The following is a 19,828-nucleotide window of genomic DNA, read 5'->3' on the forward strand; positions in this document are numbered from 1 at the left end:
GGTAGACACATATAATAGGTGGCTTTTTTGTATCTGGCTTCTTTCACTTCACATTTTTGCCTTTTCAATTATATTTTTTATGTAGGAAACACAATAAAGAGTTTGAATATATATATATATATATATATATATATATATATATATATATATATATGTACTTTGTTCATTTCCTTCCCTCTGTATTCTGTGTATGAGCACAAACATGCAGTATTTATCTTTCTCCATTACCCTTGTTTGTTTCCTCCTTTGCTATCCCTTTAGACCCCTTTCTCTCCCTACAATCAAATCTAGCTTTGAGTCGCATAGATATATTTGTATTGTGTGTGTGTGTGTGTGTGTGTGTGTGTGTGTGTGTGTGTGTGTGTTTTCTGCATATGAAATGAAATGTGACACATGTCCTGGTTCATTTCAACTGTTAACTTGACACAATCTAGGACCACCTAGAAATATTTATCTATCTTATGTTGATTTTTGGTAATTGTTTTGATTGTTAATTGATGTAGGAAGACCCAGGCCATTGAGGGTGGCACCACTCCCTAGGCTTGGGTTTCTGAACAGTGTAAGAGAAGAAAAATAAGCTGAGAGCAAGAAAGGATATCTGTGCTTACCCTTTCAGTTCATATCTGTGGAGATTTTGATTTAACTTCTCGCCTTGACTTCCCCGTAATGAACTGTAAGCTTGATTTACAAGCTAAATGAACCCTTTCTCCTCTAAATCAATTTTAAGTGGGGGTATTTTGTTATACCAACAGAAAAGAAACTAGGGACATTTTGATTTCTGAGACTGGCTTATTTCTTTTTTTTTTTTTTTTGAAGGTCAAAACTTAGTTCTTTATTTTACTATTCTTTCTGTTGCTTGTTCTACTCTAGTCTTTTTCTTTTTTCTTTTTTTCTCTCCATTTTTTATTTAAGTTAGAAACAAGATTGTTTTACATTTCAATCCCAGTTCCCTCTGCCTCCCTTCCTCCCTTGCCCCCGCAGCTAACACCCCACCTATCCCATACCCTTTCTGCTCCCCAGGGAGGGTGAGGCCTTCCATAGGGGGGTCTTCAGAGTTTGTCATATCTTTTGGGATAGGGCTTAGGCCAACTCCCTTGTGTCTAGGCTCAGGGATTATCCTTCTATGTGGAATGGGCTCCATACTATCCCTATGCTAGGGATAAGTACTGACCTACAACAAAAGGCCCCATAGATTTCCAAGGTCTCCTCACTGACACCCACATTCAGCAGGTCTGGATCAGTCCCATGCTGGATTCCCAGCTATCAGTCTGGGAACCAAGAGCTCCCCCTTGTTCAGGTCAGTTGTTTATGTGGGTTTCACCAGTCTGGTCTTGACCCCTTTGCTCATCACTCCTCCTTCTCTGCAACTGGATTCCAGTTCAGTTCAGTGTTTAGCTGTGGGTGTCTGCTTCTACTTCCACCAGCTGCTGGATGAAGGTTCTAGGATGGCATATAATTTAGTCGTCAATCTCATTATCAGGGGAGGGCATTTGAGGTAGCCTCTCCACTGTTGCTTGGATTGTTAGTTGGTGTCATCCTTGTAGATCTCTGGACATTTCCCTGGTGCCTGATTTCTCTTTAAACCTATAATGGCCCCCTCTATTATGGTATCTCTTATCTTGCTCTCCTCTATTCTTCCCACTGTACAACCTTCCTGATCCCTCATGTCCTCCTCTCCCCTTCTCATTCTCCTAGATCCCCCTCCCCTCCCCCATGCTCCCAATTTGCTCAGATCTTGTCCCTTTCCCCTACTCCGGGGGACCATGTATGTCTCTTTTAGAGTGAGTCTGGCTTATTTCACTAAACATAATTTTCTTCATTTCAGTCCACTTTTATTATGGCTGAACAAAATTCCATTGTGTACATATACCGTATTGTCTTTATCCATTCATTTGTTAATGAACCTCTAGGCTGGCTCTGTTTCCTGGCAGTTGTGAATAAGCATAGATGTGCAAATATCTCTGTGGTCTATCGATTTAGATTGCTTTGGGCATCTACCCAAGAGTAGTATAGCTGACTCATAATCTATTTTTAGTTTTGAGCTTCACTGTTTGTTTTTTGAAGAACAGCCATACTGATTTCCATACTAGTTGCACTAGTTCGTATTCCCACAAACAGTGTGGAAAGGTTCAATTTTCTCCCCATCCTAGCCAGCATTTTTTCAAATTAAATTCACTTGTTTTTAAAAGAAGTTTTTATAAAGCGTATGTTGAATGTTGGGCATGTCCCCTCATATCTGCTAACCTTCCTTTTCTCACTCCTCTCTTCCTGTGAGTCTCCTTTATTTCCCTAGATAGCTTCACCTATGTTTGCATGTACATATACACAAGTTTAGTATCTCTATAAAATCTGAGAACTGTAAGCAAGAGAAAAGACGGTATTTATCTTTCTGAGAATGGCTTGATTTACTTAATATGATTATCTGCATTTGCATTTGTTTTCCTGCAAACAACATTAGCATTTGTTGATGTTTTTCTTAGTAGAATTGGATAGAATCTCAATGGAGTTTTAATTTTCATTTCCCTGATGTCTGCATGTTTTAAATATTTCTACACACTATAAGATCATCAACAGATCATTTAAAATATATACACAGGGGCTGGAGAGATGGCACAGTGGTGAGAAATGTGTACTCCTCTTACAGAGGACCTGAGATCTGTTTCCATCATCCACATCAGAAGGCTCACAAATACCTGTGGCTCCAGCTCCAAGCAATTCAATGCCCTCTTGTGATCTTACAGCCACTAGCATAGGCTTATATACACATTTACACACATAAACACACATATAAATAAAAAATAAATGTTTTAAGAATTGTATTCCACATACTGTTCTTCCATTCACCAGCTGATGGATGATGAGGTGTGTTGTGTTGAAAAATCAAATTCATCTGGACATGTTTTCATTTCTTAAACTCCTGGATTCTCCAGTCTTTACTGTCCAAGCACTGGGATTGCTGCCTTGGCTTTCATCTTGTTTCTCTTTGTGGTGCTGGGACCTCACAGACACTGTAATACCAGCCAAACCACATCTCCATCTCTCTCTGTTTAACCTTACAAGAACTCAGACTATTTTCCAAAGTGACTGAATCAATGTATTCTCCTACCAGCAGTGGAGGACAGTTCCTTTTTTCCACAACCCGATATTTGTTATTGTCCGTCAGTCCCCCACCTCGTGTTGCATGAATATATGTATGTATATTTACATGTGGGGTACATGTGCATGGCAGCCCAAGGTTAGTAACGGGGGATTCTTTTTATTGATTGCTCTTTTGCTTTATACACAGAGGCAAAATTTCTCAAATTGGCTAGTCTCTTTAGCCAGTTTGGTCTGGAGATCATTTATCTCTACCTTATGAGGCTGGAATTACAGGATGCTTACCATGCCAACCCAGCATTTACATGGTTGCAGGGTATCTAAACTCTGGTCATCTTGTTTACATAGCAAGTGCTTTAATTACTAAGGCATCTTCCCATCCCAGTCTCTTTTTTATTATAGCCACACGAATTGGATGTAGAGTAATTTTTCATTGCAATATTGGTTTGTTTTTCTTAATGAGCAATCATGTTAGCCATCTGTCATTGGTTCATTGGCAATCTATGTCTTCAATTTTCCATCATCATATTATTCCATATTTTATTTCTATAGGAATGTTATTTCTAGCTGATAAATAAACACATAAAAGTTATACATGTTTATAGGGTACTGTGTGATGCTTTGATACATGCATATAGTGTCTAATATTAAACACACCTATGTATTCAGACATGTAGCATTTCTTTCTGGTAAAAGCTTGTGAAAGGATTTCCTCTATCATTTCTAGATGTACTATATATTATTGTTACTCCAGTCACATCCTATGTACACTAGAGCAGCTTGCTCCTCTCTGAGTGTAACTTAATACCCATGGGACAAGATTCAACCCTTCCCCCACTCCATCACTCTCTCCAGTCATATGCAATCATTATTCTACTGTCAACTTCCACGAGGCCCAGTTTCTCAAATTCCATGTACAAGTGAGATCATGACATTGTTGTTTTTTTTTCTGTGCCTGGTTTATTTCACTTAGCACAATTATCTTCAGTTCCATCTATGCTGTCACATATTTTTGACAGCCTAATAGTCTTTGTCCACACATACCATATTGTCTTTATTTATTAATTGATTAATGGACACTTAGGTTGGTTCCATTTCTTGGCTATTGTGGAAAGTGTTGTGATAAATATGGGAATCACATATTTCTACAACATACTAATCTCATTTCCCTTGGACAGATACCTAAGCATGTGTTTGTTAGATTATATGGAAGTTCCTGTTTTTAATTTTTTGAGGAACCTCCATACTGCATAATACTATACATTTTGCATAACATCTAGGCTAATTTATATTCCCTCAACAGTGTGCATGGGCTCCTGCTTTTCCATATCCTTACAATCCCTTCACATTTATTTTTTTTATTTTGCCTTTTAGAAATAGGCATTCTTACTAGAGTGAACCTCATTGTGGTTTTGATTTGCCTTGCCTGTTGATTGGTGATGTTTAACATTTTCTTATATTTGTTGGCCATTTCTGTGATCTTTTGAAGAATGTATATTTCAATTTTTAAATCAACTATTTTTTTTTGCTACTGACTTTTTGAGGTTTTTTTTATTATTATTTTGGACATTAACCCGTTGTCAGATATATGTTTTGGGAATATTTTCTCCCATTCTATAGAGTATACACTATTTATGCTGTTGATATTTTTATTGTGTTCATTTGACATAAGCTTATTTCTCCTTTTGCTGTTTTTAAATTTTACATTTATTGATTTCATGCACGTGCACATGGTATGTGTGAAGGCCAGAGGACTCTCCTTGAACCATCAAAATCAGGTTACTAGGATAGGTCACAAGTACTGATTGAGCCATCTCACCTATACCCCACTTCTTTTTGCTGTTTTTGTATTTTAACCCCTCTGTGTTTTCCTAGTAGATTCACAGCTTCTGGTCTTACATTTAAGTCAGGGATCAATTGTGAGTTGATCTTTGTAGCTGGTAAAAGATGAAAAGTCTAGTTTCTTTCTACTACAGTAAATGCCCAGCTCTGTCAACATCATTTCTTTAGACTGTTCACTGTGATGTGTTGTTAGTACTCTTGTTAGAAATGGGTTGGCTGTAGATAGATACATAGTTTTGCTCTAGGCTCTCTATGTTTTTCCATTGGTCTATGTGTCTTAGTTTGTATCAATGGCCAATCTACACTGTTTGCTTGTGCTGAGTTTGTATCAATGGCCAATCTACACTGTTTGCATGTGGCAACATTGTAATGTATTTTGAAATTAAACAGTGAAATGCCACATGCTTTTTTCTGGAGACTGCTGTGGCTTTTCCTTTTTGTTGATGTGCTATCCAGATTTTAGTTTATTTTTCTAATTCTATGAAGACTATCACTGAGATTTTGATAAGGATTGTAGTGAATCTGGATTTCTTTGGGTAATATGGGCACTTTATTTATTTATTTATTTATTTATTTAATATTTATCATCATTATTATTTTTATTGTACACATATGTAAATGTAAGTAAAAGTATACCCATATCATGGTGCATTGTGTTAGTTTTGGAAGTTGATTCTCTCTTTTTACCCTGGGATCCTGGGAGCAAACTCAGGCTGTCAGGTTTGCACAACAAAAGCCTTTACCCACTGAGACATCTCATCAGCAAACAATGACTTCCTGTTCCTCGTGTTGTTTTCATTTTCTTTCAACAGTGTTTCATGATACTCACCTCTGATTGAATTTATTCTTAGATACTTCATTTTTGATAGCTGCCATAATTGAGATTACTTTCTTGGTTTCTAGTTCACATAATTCAGTATTGGTGCATGACAGTGCTATTTGGTTTTTTGTCTTACAACTTCACTAAATTTGTTTGTTAGAATCTTGAGGTTTTCTGTACCCTATCATGGCATTTGCAAACACTGACAATCTGCTTTCCTCTTTGTTAGTTTGGGCGAGCTTCCTTTCTGCCTTCTTCCTGATTGCTTTGGCTAGGACTCTTGTACTAAAGTTCAATAAAAGTGGTATAAGTGAGCATCCTAGAAAATAAGAATCCAGCTTTTCCTTATTCAGTATAATGTTAGCTGTTTGGCTAGATATATAGCCTTTATTAAATTGGTATTCTTTCCTTCTATAGCTAATTTGTTCCATGTTTATTAACTGGTGAATAATGAGTCAGGCCTATACCCTAGGACAAATTTCAGTTGATCTCAGTGAAAAATTTTTTGATTATGCTGTTGGATAAAGTTTCTAGGTTTCATTGAGGGTTTTCCATTTGTGTTATTCATGGGTTCTGGTCTGTGGTTTTAGTGAGTCCTTGTCTGTTACTACAGTGAGCTGGCCTTGTGAATTCTACTTTGAATAACTTCCACCTCTTTTATGTTTTGGGATAATTTAAGAACTAATAGTTACTCTCAGCTGGGCGTTGGTGGCACACGCCTTTAATCTCAGCACTCTGGAGGCAGAGGCAAGCAGATCTCTGTGAGTTCGAGACCAGCCTGGTCTACAGAGCGAGTTTCAGGACAGCCTACAAAACAATACACAGAAACCCTGTCTCAAAAAACCAAAAAAAAAGTTTTCAATATCTGTTTTGTAATCTTTCCTTGATCCACTGATTATTCAAGACTAAGTTGCCTAAATTACATGGAATTGTGTAGATTCCAAAGTTTTCCTTGTTATATAGACTTGTAGTTTTAATGCATCATATTGAGGTTGTTTTGTAGTCTACTGTTTGATGTATCCCAGAGACTGTTCTGTATGCTGCCGAGAAGAATATGTATTCTGCAGCTGTTGCCTAGAATGTTTTGTACATGCCTAAGAGGTCCATTTGGTCTCGCATGCAATATAATTCTAATGTTCCTTTGTTGCATTTGTCTACTGCTGCTGAAGGAGGGGTGTTAAAATCTCCAGCTATTACTGTGTTGGAGTTTGTCTCTTCAGGTTTATTGATTTTTTTTTACATATTTACTTGCGTATGTTTTACATACTGAGTACATAGAATTGTCTCATCTTACAGAATTGAACTCTTTATCATTATTTAGTATCTTTTTAATGATTCAGATTTAAAGCCTATTGCATATAAGTGTGAATATTCTTGCTTTTTTCTTGGACTCCATCTGTACGGAACATCTTTGTGTCAGAATTGTGCTCTGTACTCAGGCTGGCTTGAAACTCACGACAATCTTTCTGACTCCCTCTCCTGAGTGTTGCGATTATTAATGCAAGTCACAACATCTAGCCACCTTCACTTTTAAATTTATGTCATGGAGTTTCTTCTATATTACATATAGTTGGGTCTTCCTTTTGTTAATCCATTCAGTTCTATTTACATTCAGGTAATTGCCAATAGTAGGGTTGTACTGCAGCCATTTGTGACTTGTTTTCAAGTTCAATTGTAGTTTCTTCTTATCTCACTGTCTTATAATCTTCTTTTGTGGTTAAGTAATTTACTCTATCGGTGTGTTTTGATGCCTTTGATATATTTTGTTTGTCTACTGCAGAGAATTCTTTGTGGTTACCTTGAACGTTACAAAAACCTATTTTGGTGATAAGTTAGTTTTGAAATGATAACAATCAGCATCATCATAAAAATGGAAACAAACAGCAAAGAATTAGAAACTATACTAATATAAAGTACATACATGTCTTCTATTCTTCTACATAATTTGGATTTTAATGGCCTATTTTATAGTTTTTCTATTGTCTACCTTTAATACATGATTAGTGCATTAATTTTTAAATTTCATTTTTAGTCTTTGTGGTAGAAAAATGAGCGTTATCTACCATGATTATGATATTAGAGCATTTTGAATGTATATAGTTATTGTTTACCTTTTTGTTGGTACTGAAGATTTAATCTAGGCCCCCATGCATGATACACAAACATTTTACCACTAGCCTATATTCCCAGACATCTTTTATATTTTTTATTTTGAGACAAGATCTCACTAAATTGCTCAGGCTGGCTTTGAACTCACTCTATAGTCCAGACTGCTCCTGAACTTGTTTGTGATCCTTTTTCACAACTGACTTGGACTAAAATTAATATTTTGTTTATTTACACATTTATTTTTATTTGTCATGTGCATTTTATAAGTTTTATATATCACTTAAAATAAATTTAACAGATAATTATAAAATATAATTCAACCAACAACAAAGTGACCTGGGAAGGAGGAAATGGGAGTTATATAGCCATTATTGGTCTGTAGCAATTCCCAAAATAGCTGCTAGCTATCTCCAGTAGTCTTTTCATTCTGACTTAGTACTGCTTTCTGGTGTCCATTCTCAATAGCACTGGGCTCTATCCTTGCTCTTTTAATTTTACCCTTTGAGTCCTTTTTTTCTGTGAAATTTATTCTATGTTTGCATGAGTCATTTTTGTAGTCTGATTTCTGCCATAATTGTTTGGGAGTACAAACATCTTCATTTTGTGAGATCTTTGGCACACTTAGATTAAGCCAGAGGTACTTAGACCAATATAGCCCTCTTACAGATTTTGTGGATTGTATGCCTTAATGGGAATTTACTCTATAAGCTAAAAACTCCAACCATAAACTTGTTTATACCAAGCCCTTTTCTATTTGGGGATCCAAGCCTAAGTGTTAAATGACACATTAAGAGCAGCCAAGGCAGGAGGAGTCATTTTCTTTACTGGTGTAGCCATTGGTAAGTTGCTCATACTCCAGTAAATGACCACTACCCCTGCAAGTGATTCTAATTAAACTCGGTGGATCTCACACAGAAGACATGAAAGTGGGAGGAAACTAGTTAGGAAGAAGGAGGGGGTCAGTGGAAGCAAGAAGAGGGTAAGGAAGATAAAGGGGCTGGATAGGATCACTATATAGTACAAACATGTAGAAAATTGTCGAAAACAATAATAAACAAAATCAGGCGTGCACCACTCACTTTTACATATGCTATTTTTTATTGATTCTTTAAGATTTCATATATGCATACAAGGTATTTTGATTACATTCACCCTCCATTCCTTTTGTTAACTCTTCCCAGATTCATCCTTCACCAACACCCCCAACTTCATATCCTCCTTTTTTTTTTAATGGCCAAGTTTTGCTGCCCATATCCTCCATTTCACTGGAGCATGGTCAACCAACTAGGGGCCACACTCTTAAAGAAAAATGACTCTCTCTTCTCCAAAGCTATCGGCTATGCACAACTCCTCATCTAGGGGTGGAGGCTTTATACTGATCTTACTGCCCACTCTTGATTTGCTTGTTTGTTTGTTTGTTTGTTTGTTTTTGCACTGAAGCCATTTCCTAATTTAAGAATCTTTTAATTTCTGGGATGGAGGACTGGCTAAGGATTTAGGAGCACTGACTGTTCTTGCAGAGGACCCAGGTTTGTTTCCTAGCACCCACATGGTGGCTCACAACCATCTATAACTCCAGTCTCAGGGGGATCCCATACCTTCTGGCCTCCATGGGTACCAGGCATGCATGTGATACACAAACATACCTGCAGGCAAGACACCAATATACATAAAAATAAATGAATTTTTAAAAATGTAAATAGTCATTCAATTTTTAGAGAGACCAAGAATGTTTATTCCAGGAAGTTCTGCCTCCTTTAGAATGCCTCAAAATTCTTAAAAATGGAAAAATCCTCTTTCAGCACCCTCTCTTTGTTTATGGGTTCTATGGGTATGAGGAACCACTTGACAGTTTATGTGATTTGCCTGGAAATCTTAGATTCATCAATTCATTCAATATTTTCTGTATTATAGGTGACAGTTTTGTCAAACCTTCTACCATTGTGTAAAGTGGGCTCCCCTTTCTCCATCTTCCAAGAACACATCCAAAAAACTCAGTTTGCTCTAACTTCCTTGGGATAGTCTCCTTAAGGAGGGTAGGAATAATTTTAGAAGTGCCTGTGGTCACATGTTTTGGCACTTGAATTGGGATGACTCACAGCTTGGGCTTAGCTGGGTCCATGAACTGGATCCTAAATACCGGCCAGCTCTTCATGTGGCTTGGGATTTTAATAGTGCGATGGCTGTGCTGAGAGGATCTAAGGATAGGCTGACAGGAAAGATCAGGTTACAAGAGAAACTGGGTGGATGCAAGCCGAGTTGATTTTTCGATACAGCCTCAAAATTCACAAAGAATTGCTTCTATTGTGTTTTATTTGTTACTAGAGAGTCAGCAAAGCCAGTCCAGATTCAAAGAAAAGGAAACCAACTTTATCTTCCAATGGCAAATAACTAATTGCATTGCAGAAGATCATGGAAGACAGGAAATATTGTTGGAATTTTTTAGAAAAATTCAACATTGCATATATTATTATTAGATGATATGGGTTTTTTGAATTTTTAACAATAGTTTCTGGACAATAAGTGCCTCAAAGGTAATGATCTGAGTTACTGCAGTCCAAGTTGTTAGTTGCTTAAGGAATACTATCAACCAAAAATCACCAGAGACTTAGCTGTAATCAGACAAAAATTTGATTTGTTTAGCTATGTGCAGGAAGAAAGTTGTATCTGAGAACTGCTGGACACTTTAATAAAAAGGAATTGGGGATTATAATTGCATGTTTTCATTTCCATAACAAAATACTTGAATCTGGGCAATTTTATAAGGCTCATGGATCTGGATGTCTCATGGCCATGGCAGTGACATTTTCTTGGCTTTGGTGAGGAAGTCAGGAAGCTCACACCACCATGGCAGGAGCATGGCAAGGAGAATTCTGAGAGGCTGAGGCATAGCCTTGCCTTGTTCTCTCTCTGTCTCTGTCTCTGTCTGTCTCTCTCTCTCTCTCTCTGTGTGTGTGTGTGTGTGTGTGTGTGTGTGTGTGTGTGATGTGAATGTACATTTTCACATGTGTGCACACATGCACATAGAGCTCAAAAGTCAATGTTCAGCATTTCCTTTAATTACTTTTCACCTTAGATTTTTATGTTTGAGACAAGCTCTAAACCTGGATCTCATCCATTTGCTGAGGCCAGGGTGGCTTCAGGGTATATACAACTTCTGATGTCAGTCTTTAGAGGTCACGGGAACTTTGTTACCCTGAAATTACTAACTTTAACGAGATTCTTTTTTATTTTAAACACCCTTCCCAATCTTGCTTTTAAGACCTGTTTAACACTATATCCAGATGCTGGGCTCCATTAATTTCTACTATAATTTTTTGGACAATCCCCTGGGGCATAAACCATTCCACTATCTAAGCCAACAGTTCCCTACCTGTGGGTTGCAACCACCACAGGGGTCACATACCAGATATTCTCCGTAAAAGATATTTACATTAGGATTCCTAATAGTAGCAAAATTAGTCTGGTGGCTCACCACAGTATGAGATCTGTACTAAAGGGTTGCAGCATTAGGAAGTTTGAGAACCACAGATCTAAGCTAATCAAGTTCAAGCAGAGGCTGTTTTTTGATACCAGATTTAGAGGTTTTCCCTGGTTCCCTAGCATTTTGCAGTGGCTTCTCTCCCTGTTTCTCTCTGACAACTTAGTTGGTCTATTGATCTAAAGATGCAGCTCTCTTTTAAGAGAAGCCACCAGCCTCCTTTTATTTGCTTGCTATCAAAATCTCTACTATTTTGGGAGAGAACTAAAACGGGAGATTATCAACAGTTGTCTTCAAATAAGAACAGTTCCTTTAGGGAGAGCTTCCCAGCTCTCTGTTCTTTGACAAAATCTGTGCATTATTACTATGGCCACTGGAGGCATGGTGGTCTCTGGTCTTTTCAATTTGTCATGTCTAGCATGGTCCTTCAAGTGATCTCAGGTACCGGTGATGCAGCCCAATATTTTCAGCCTTCTAATCTTAGAGTATAGCCTCCACTTTAGGTTTGAAGGCTAGAGGAAGGAAATGTCCTACTTCTCAGACTCACTTACATGGACTTTAGTCGCCTTTACTCAGAGTTGGTAGCATGCCCATTTGGGTGAAATGTATCTCTTTGCCAGGCACTGAGGGATTTGGAGATCTTTTGTTTGGTGTTATTTTCATGGCATGTGGTGCCTGCGAAACTGATCTGTGAAGAAAAGGGAGAAGAGTATCGTAGATGGGCTCAAATGCCACAAACTCTCCCTTCCGTTCATCATTTTTCTACGTCTCCATCAACCAATGTTTCTCGGTTTTATTCCATTAGAACTACTTCTAGAGCTCTGAATGGCTCTTGTGTTACTTACGTGTGATTTGCTGGAGAGTGAGAACAATGAACATCTCTTGCCACCAGCGTGAAAGTAGAACTTGCCACCAATTTCTTGGTTTCCTGATGTATGTACATAAATGTACGTGTGTGTGTGTGTGTGTGTGTGTGTGTGTGTGTGTGTGTGTGTGTGTGTAAGAGAAGTGCAAAGAGAAGGGAGAGCACATGTGTATCATGGAGTACAGACAAGGGTGTTGGATCACTCAGAGCTCGATTACAGGCATTTTCTGGACACCCAGTGTGTTAACTGGGTTCTGTGAGCTGAACTATGGGACTCTGATTCTGTAGCAAGCAATCTCAAGCACTGAACTATCTTTTCAGCCCCACTATTTGCTTTGTAAGTCTATATGTGCCCTTGCCTGATCTGATCCCAATTTTTCTTACCACTTTTATGTTGTCCCAATTAGAAGCTGTGTTGCAGGATAGGATTCACTTAACATGTAAATATCAGTTGCCTTTCTTGAGAATTAAGTGAAACTGTATATACCAAGTACACAGCAAGGTACCTGATACTATATTAGCTTTATACATCTTCTACCTTTTTAATGAAGGGAATCTTATAAGTAACATTAGAGAACCCTTTAATCATTTCAAATGTGTTACATGGCGATTTTAGATTCTCTATGATTTTAAGAATTTTAAGACCCTGTTGGCTTGGCTTTGAATTTCTTTCTTCTGACTTATTTACATGAACGAGATGAGATTATATTAAAATGCTTGAGTTCTCCCTCAGTTGTGCTTTGGATATAATCTCTGCTATTTTGCAAGCATATATTGATCACTCATGACATAGGAGATAGAAAGCGTAGTTGAATGAAATGCACAGAAAATCCAGATTTAAGTCTCGCTTTGAAATACAGCCATCAGTGGATTTCTCTTTGCCTTCTCAAGCAGTCATGCTCAGGTGAACTTCTCCCTTTGGGACTGTAGGTGGCAATATCAAACCAGAAATGCTCACATGCAACTGTTGGCCACAAGAATGCATTCAGCCTTCAAATTGGATGATTACATACAGAAGCCTGTTTTAAAATGTGGCGAAGTGTTTCCTGAATTTGACTATGTAATCAGACACCAGCTTTGCCCAGTCCCCATATTTACATATATTTGAATGACTGCCTCTGTTTTCTGTGATCCCCTGGGTGAGGTCTTCTGGGATTTCCCCTCTCTCTCCCCTGCTGACTTGCTAAGGTACCTTTTCTGGCTCTTCTTGGGAATAACTGCTCCCTTACAGAAATACCCACTTGTTCCCCGTGCTTTGCTATAGCACCTGTCCGTCCTTTCCACGAGGGAGAGGATTAAAAGAGAGAGCCAAGAGAGGAGAGAGTGTGCACTAACACAGATCTGGAGCTCATTTCCATTACCGTTGTAGTGACAGCCGTAGATACCTCGTATACTTGTCTCCTCGTTAATTTCCCTCACCTCCTGTTTACCAGGTTGCTAGCAATGATGACTTTAAGAAAACCCCCAGAGAACGAGCCATTTGCTCTGTGGACAAGAAAGACAGGAAACAGTTGTAAGCCTCAGTTATGTTTTTGTTTGTGTCGTTGAAGAGTCTGGACTAACTAGTTACACACAAAAAATGGTGAGACGAAAAAGCAGACAAATCAGGTGTGGTGGTGGTGTGTGTGCCTGTAATCCCAATATTTGGGAGGTAAAGGCAGGAGAATGTGCTACAGGAGACTGTTTCAAAAAAAAAAAAAAAAAAAAAACAGAAGCAGATCGTCTAATATTGGGGACTGGAAAAGGGAGAGAGGAAAATAGGGATAGTTCACCCCAGAGAAAGCAGCGACCTTGTGATTTTTCCACTGGCTAGAAGTCAGAGTTTCCCATTCCTCATGCCAGGGTACCACAATTCCACAGAAAGGCTGTTGTGGAAGGGTTAGGATGGAGTGGAGGAATCTTTGAACCTCTGTTAGGTTAGGGTTGTGTTCATTCAAGTTAAAATATGCACAGCGATTCCACAGAAGCATTTTTTTTTGACATTTCAAAGTGTGTGTGTGTGTGTGTGTGTGTGTGTGTGTGTGTGTGTGTGTGTGATATACAGTAGCCCAAGTGTACTTTTACCAACCAAGCAGCATTGAGGGCCCCAGAAACACCGTTACATGAATTAATTAGGCTCTCTAGTGTTATTATGACACAGGATAGTTCTCTCTAGCTTTCCAGCCCAACTCAGAATATAACAGATCCCCATTCACCATATTTTCTATGAAATAATGTATATTGAATTTCAAGCAGTATTTATTAACTCATTGAAAACTTCTTATGATAAAGCATATTAGGCTTCAAAACCAAACCTTGAACCAGATGTAGTGGTACACACTTGTAATCCCATCTGAAGCAACAAGATCAGGATTCAAACCTATCCTTGGCTATATAGCAAGGTTCAGTCCAAGCTATGCAAGACCTGCCTCAAATACTCAAAAAGGGGAGGGGGAGCTGGAGAGATAGTTTAGCAGTTAGAGTGCTGATTATTCTTGCAGAGGACCTGGGTTCAATTCGCAACACCCACATATTGGCTCACAACCATTTGTAACTCCATTTCCATGGGATCCTCCACCCTCTCTGGCCTCTGAAGGCACCAAGCATTCATATAGTACCTAAACATCCATGCAGGCAAAACACCCATACACATAAAATTAAATAAGATTTTTTTAAAGAAAAACAAACAAGTTTTAAAATACTGCCATTCCAAACAGGCAATTTAAAAGTAAAAGCCATTTCAAGCCAGATTCATCTTCAATATAATGATTACACATTTGTGTATTTTATTTACATATAATATTAACTTGCATATTAAACTTATTTGGTTAAGTAAAGTGTGTCTTTTAGAATAAATTTATCATGGCAGATGGTGTTTCTAGAAAACAATTTGGTTCATTTCATTAGTGACATTTTCCTTTCTTCCCAATAATCTGTTTTATCCCAAGATAGGTGTCTCATGTTATTTTGAAAAAAAAAAGCCAAATTGCTTTATAGTATTTACCAAGCCTAAGAATTAGAATCCTTCATGGAAAGCAATAGCACAGTGTCCATAAGCCTGTGCAATTAATGGCTGCAACTCTAACAGCAATTAGAGCAGAATATGGCAGTTTGGCAGTAATTTAGTCATAGAATGAAAACACAAAGCTTATTTACCAAACTGAAAAGAAATTAGGAAAGCTATTTTCTTCAGATTACATGTCTGCTCAAATGCTCTTTCTTAATTATATTTTATAAGTGATGACTTTTTATGTCTCTTTAATCTCATGTTTGGGAATTAAACATCAGCTGATTATGCATCAAGCTGCAGATCACGGGTACTAGGAAATTTTAAAGTTAAGACTCCGGGCATACACATGTCTTGCAAAGGCCATAATAATGTATCTGCTGGCTAATGGTGACAGAATCCCTTTCTGTAGAGAGGCAGGGTGGCGGTGTGGACAGACCCAAGGTTTGGCTTGAGACCTGCATATGAAGTCCACCATAGCCATTTACCAGCTGTTAGCCTTCCTGGGCCTCAGGTTTCTCAACTGTAAAATGGTACAAACACCTGTACTGAAATGCTTAACATAAAATTGTAACTTTACAAATCCTATTAGTTTAATCCGAGCAGATTTACTATGAAGTAGGTTTTATCTTTTTTTAACATTTTTTTTTATTTTTTGTTTTTTTTTTAAAGAAAATTATTTTACATGTCAATCCCAGGTCCCTCTCCCTTCCCTCCTCCTCCCACTGCCCCCGCAACTAATGCTCTACTCATCCTATACCCTTTCTGCTCCCCAGGAAGGACGAGGCCTTCCATAGGGGGGGTCTTAAAAGTCTGTCATATCTTTTGGGATAGGGCCTAGGCCCACCCCCTTGTGTCTAGGCTCAGGGAGTATCCCTCCATGTGGGATGGGCTCCTAAAGTGCATTCCTATGGTAGCGATAAATACTGATCCACTACCAGGGGCCCCATGGATTTCCGAGGTCTCCTCACTGACACCCACATTCATGGGTTCTGGATCAGTCCCATGCTGGTTTCCCAGCTATTAGTCTGGGGACTGATACAAATATACAAATACAGTAAGTCAATACTTGGCATCTGATATTCAGCAGTATTGAAAGTGCATCCATTTTTTTTTTTTAACTCTAGTGATGATCTAGAACGATTCATGGAAAATCAAGGTGCACCAAGCCCTGGTCTCCTTATTTTAACAACAAGCCTCAGCAAACCATTCATGCGACTGGAAAAATATGTTACTCTCTTGCAAGAGCTGGAACGACATATGGAGGTAAGGGAAGTCAAACTTCAGCAAAGTCCTCTGCCTACTGGTGTCCTCCGTGCTGCACAGAGCAGATGGTCTGCGTCCAAACTGGCTTTGCTAAGAATCTGAAAACGTCTTGGTTTCAAATTCTACTTGATCTGAACTTTCCTCTTCCCCGAGTCTAGCATTCCTCTTTATGCAGCAAAAGAAGATGCCCGTTCTGTCCCGCCACACAGTTAGCATTATCCCCCTCTTCCCTCTCCTCTTCCAGGCCTCAGCCCTGTTGCTTCCCTCAAGACTATGCTCATTTATTGACTTACGTTTTCTTTTGTCATCTTGTCTGTAGAGCAGTGGTTCTCAACCTTCCTAATGCTTCAACCCTTTAGTACAGTTCCTCATATTGTACTGGCCCCCCCACCATAAATTATTTCATTGCTGTTTTATAACTGTAATGTCCCTACTATTGTGAATCGTAATGTAAATGTCTGATACGCAGGATGTCTGGTATTTGACCCTAAGGGAGTCTCAACCCACAGGTTGAGAATGGACGATGGTTCAATGGCCATCAGACCTACAAATCTCTATTGTTCTGGTGTATTAACATTACTGTGATAGAAAAAGCAAACCAATGCCAGAAAACATGGAGACCTACCAAAAAAGAAAAGAAATATAAAAATAAGTTTGTTGCAGATAGAAACACTGTAGACCTTTGGTTTTCTGACTCTAGCATTCCTTAAAGATTATAAATGGGTCCGATACTACTGTATCACTCTGCATCGATATATCTACACCAAAGTCCCTGGCATTTCTGTTAATAAACTTACATTTTATTTGTAAGGATTACAGCTATAATCATTTCTAAATATTAGGAACTGCAACAGGGTCTGATAATTGAATATTAATTACCCCGATCCCATTGTGCTTTTTATAAGCAGTCACACTGCCTTGAGCTGTTCTTTCATGATCTTGCATGGGTGTGGAGACGTGGGTGGGAAAGACTGTGTTTACCCTAGTTGCTCTTCCTGTGTCTGGGGAAAGGTTTTGAGGTTTTAAAGGGCTTGGTTATCTTTAAAGAAAAAGGTTCCATGCCGCTGTGCTTGTCAGCATTTGTAGGGACTCAAAGCACCCTCTCTGAGTGAGAGCACATTCTCAGGGTATTTGAACAGCCCCAAAGTTGCAGGCAGTGGGCAGCTGGTAAGTAAAGGCTGCCAAAATGAAATTTCAGTTGGGACTCTGGAAGGTGTTAACCTCTGGATGCCTTTCCACACACTAAGACAGCTCACTAGACTGAGGTTTACCCCTTCTTCCTTATCACAAAAAATGCAGAAACTGTCACTTCTCAGGGCTGCGGCACACTGCTGCAGTAGGAGCACCGTTAAGCTGGGGAGAAACCCCCAGGCCTAGGATGCTCCTCCTTCTGACTCCCTCACCTGTTTCTAGCGCAGCCTCCATTTGGTCACATTTGCTCTGACTTCATTCTGATTGCCTCCATCAGATGGTACACTCCGTTCTCAGGCTCGCCACATTTCTAATGGCTTGTTAAGATAAGTTTTACCATGAAAGAATACACACTGACTTTTCATGAACAATCCTGCCTGTGGCATGAGTCAGATCTCCAGTTGTTCTACCCCGTTTTCTACACGAGACTGGATGAGAAGAATTGGCTTCTCATTTCTCCAGCTGAATTCAGGGGTGCATGTGTATATACACCCCTAGGTGAGTTGAGGCATGCCCAACATGTCCATATACTTCAATGTTAGGTACACTACAGGATCAGTGATGGCCCTCCAAGTAATTATTTAGTGACTGTATTTATTATTAAATAGTTTTTAAAGATTTTATTTATTTATTATGTATACAACATTCTGCTTCCATGTATATCAGCACACCAGAAGACGGCACCAGATCTCATAATGGATGGTTGCAAGCCACCAGGTAGTTGCCGGGAATTGAACTCAGGACTCAATTCCAGGAATTGAACTCTGGAAGAGCAGTTGGTGCTCTTTACCTCTGAGCCATCTCTCCAGCCCTATTATTAAATATTTTTAAACAATTTTTTAAATGTAAATATATTTTGATTAGATTCTTTCCCTTCCTCAAGTTCTCTCACCTTTCCTACCCATCCAACAATTTTTCTCAAAAAACAGCCCCTCCAACCTAGAAACCAAAATTCAGTAATACGCAAAAAGAATAAAACAAACCCATCAAACTGTAACCAAATAAAAGCTCACAAAAATTGTGCAGTCCATTATTTGTTGGTGAGGGAAATGGGAAATCTTACTTCAATATTGATACCTATTATGTTGTTATTAAATATAATGTTAAACAAGGAGGACCCTAAGAGAGACATGCATGGTCCCCTGAAGAAGGGGAAAGGGTCAAGATCTCCTAAGCAAATTGGGAGCACGGGAAGGGGGAGAGGGAGCTAGGAGAATCAGAAGGGGAGAAGAGGAGGGATGCAGAGGACATGAGGGAGCAGAAAGGTTAAGTCAGGGGAAGAATAGATGATAACAAGAATGGAGATACCATAATAGAGGGGGACATTTTAGGTTTACAGAGAAATCAGGCACTAGGGAAATGTCTGGAGATCTACAAAGATGACACCAGCTAAAAATCTAAGCAACAGAGGAGAAGCTACCTTAAATGCCCTCCCCAGATAATGAGATTGATGACTGACTTATATGCCACCTGATAGCCCTCATCAAGCAGCTGGTGGAAGTAGAAGCCGACACCCACAACTAATCACTGAACTGAACTGGAATCCAGATGCAGAGAAGGACATACCATCTCTTCTGGTCTGTTTACACACACACACACACACACACACACACACACACACACACACACACACTTACTTCTGCCTTATTATCCCTTTGGGGCCATATGTTCATTCCACTCATCCGTGGCAGCATCCATTTTCCTCTAATACTGTTTTTGTTCTTTATTTTCAATTATTTCTTTTATTTTTGAGATTATAATATAATTACATCATTTCCTCCTTCCTTCCTCCCTCCAAACTTTCCCATATACCCCTTCTAGCTCTCTTTCACTCATGGCCTCTTTTTTCATTAATGTTGTTCCATACATATATGCATATGCTGATATTGTTTTTAAATGTATTCCTTTGATAGGACACTCATCCGGATCATCAAGACATTCTGAAAGCAATCGTATCATTCAAAGCACTCATGGTAGGTGACACTTTCAGATTGTCATTCTCCATTTTGTATACTTTGTTCCTGAAAGAATGATTTGTGTGTAACATTTCTTTCCTTAAGCAAAGGTCTTCAGGATGGAAATAATGCACTCTCAGGACAGTAGCTCTGTGATTCTTACATTTGCTTTTGTTCTCCACAAATCATGCTTGCCTATGAAAGGTCACCAGACTGC

General features: G+C 38.7%; 1 protein-coding gene across 2 annotated transcripts in view; it reads left to right on the forward strand.

Annotated features, from left to right (window-relative positions):
- The window catches only part of Arhgef6 (Rac/Cdc42 guanine nucleotide exchange factor 6), a 113,524-nt gene that overhangs the window by 71,789 nt on the left and 21,907 nt on the right, over positions 1-19,828 (forward strand). For both annotated transcript variants that reach the window (XM_027433420.2, XM_035449811.1), the window contains 2 exons: positions 16,327-16,465; positions 19,570-19,629. In XM_027433420.2, the coding sequence (XP_027289221.1) occupies positions 16,327-16,465; positions 19,570-19,629 (199 nt within the window). The remainder of the gene's footprint in view (positions 1-16,326; positions 16,466-19,569; positions 19,630-19,828) is intronic.

The sequence above is a fragment of the Cricetulus griseus genome, chromosome X (genome assembly GCF_003668045.3).
Source record: "Cricetulus griseus strain 17A/GY chromosome X, alternate assembly CriGri-PICRH-1.0, whole genome shotgun sequence".
Classification (NCBI taxonomy): Eukaryota; Metazoa; Chordata; class Mammalia; order Rodentia; family Cricetidae; genus Cricetulus; species Cricetulus griseus.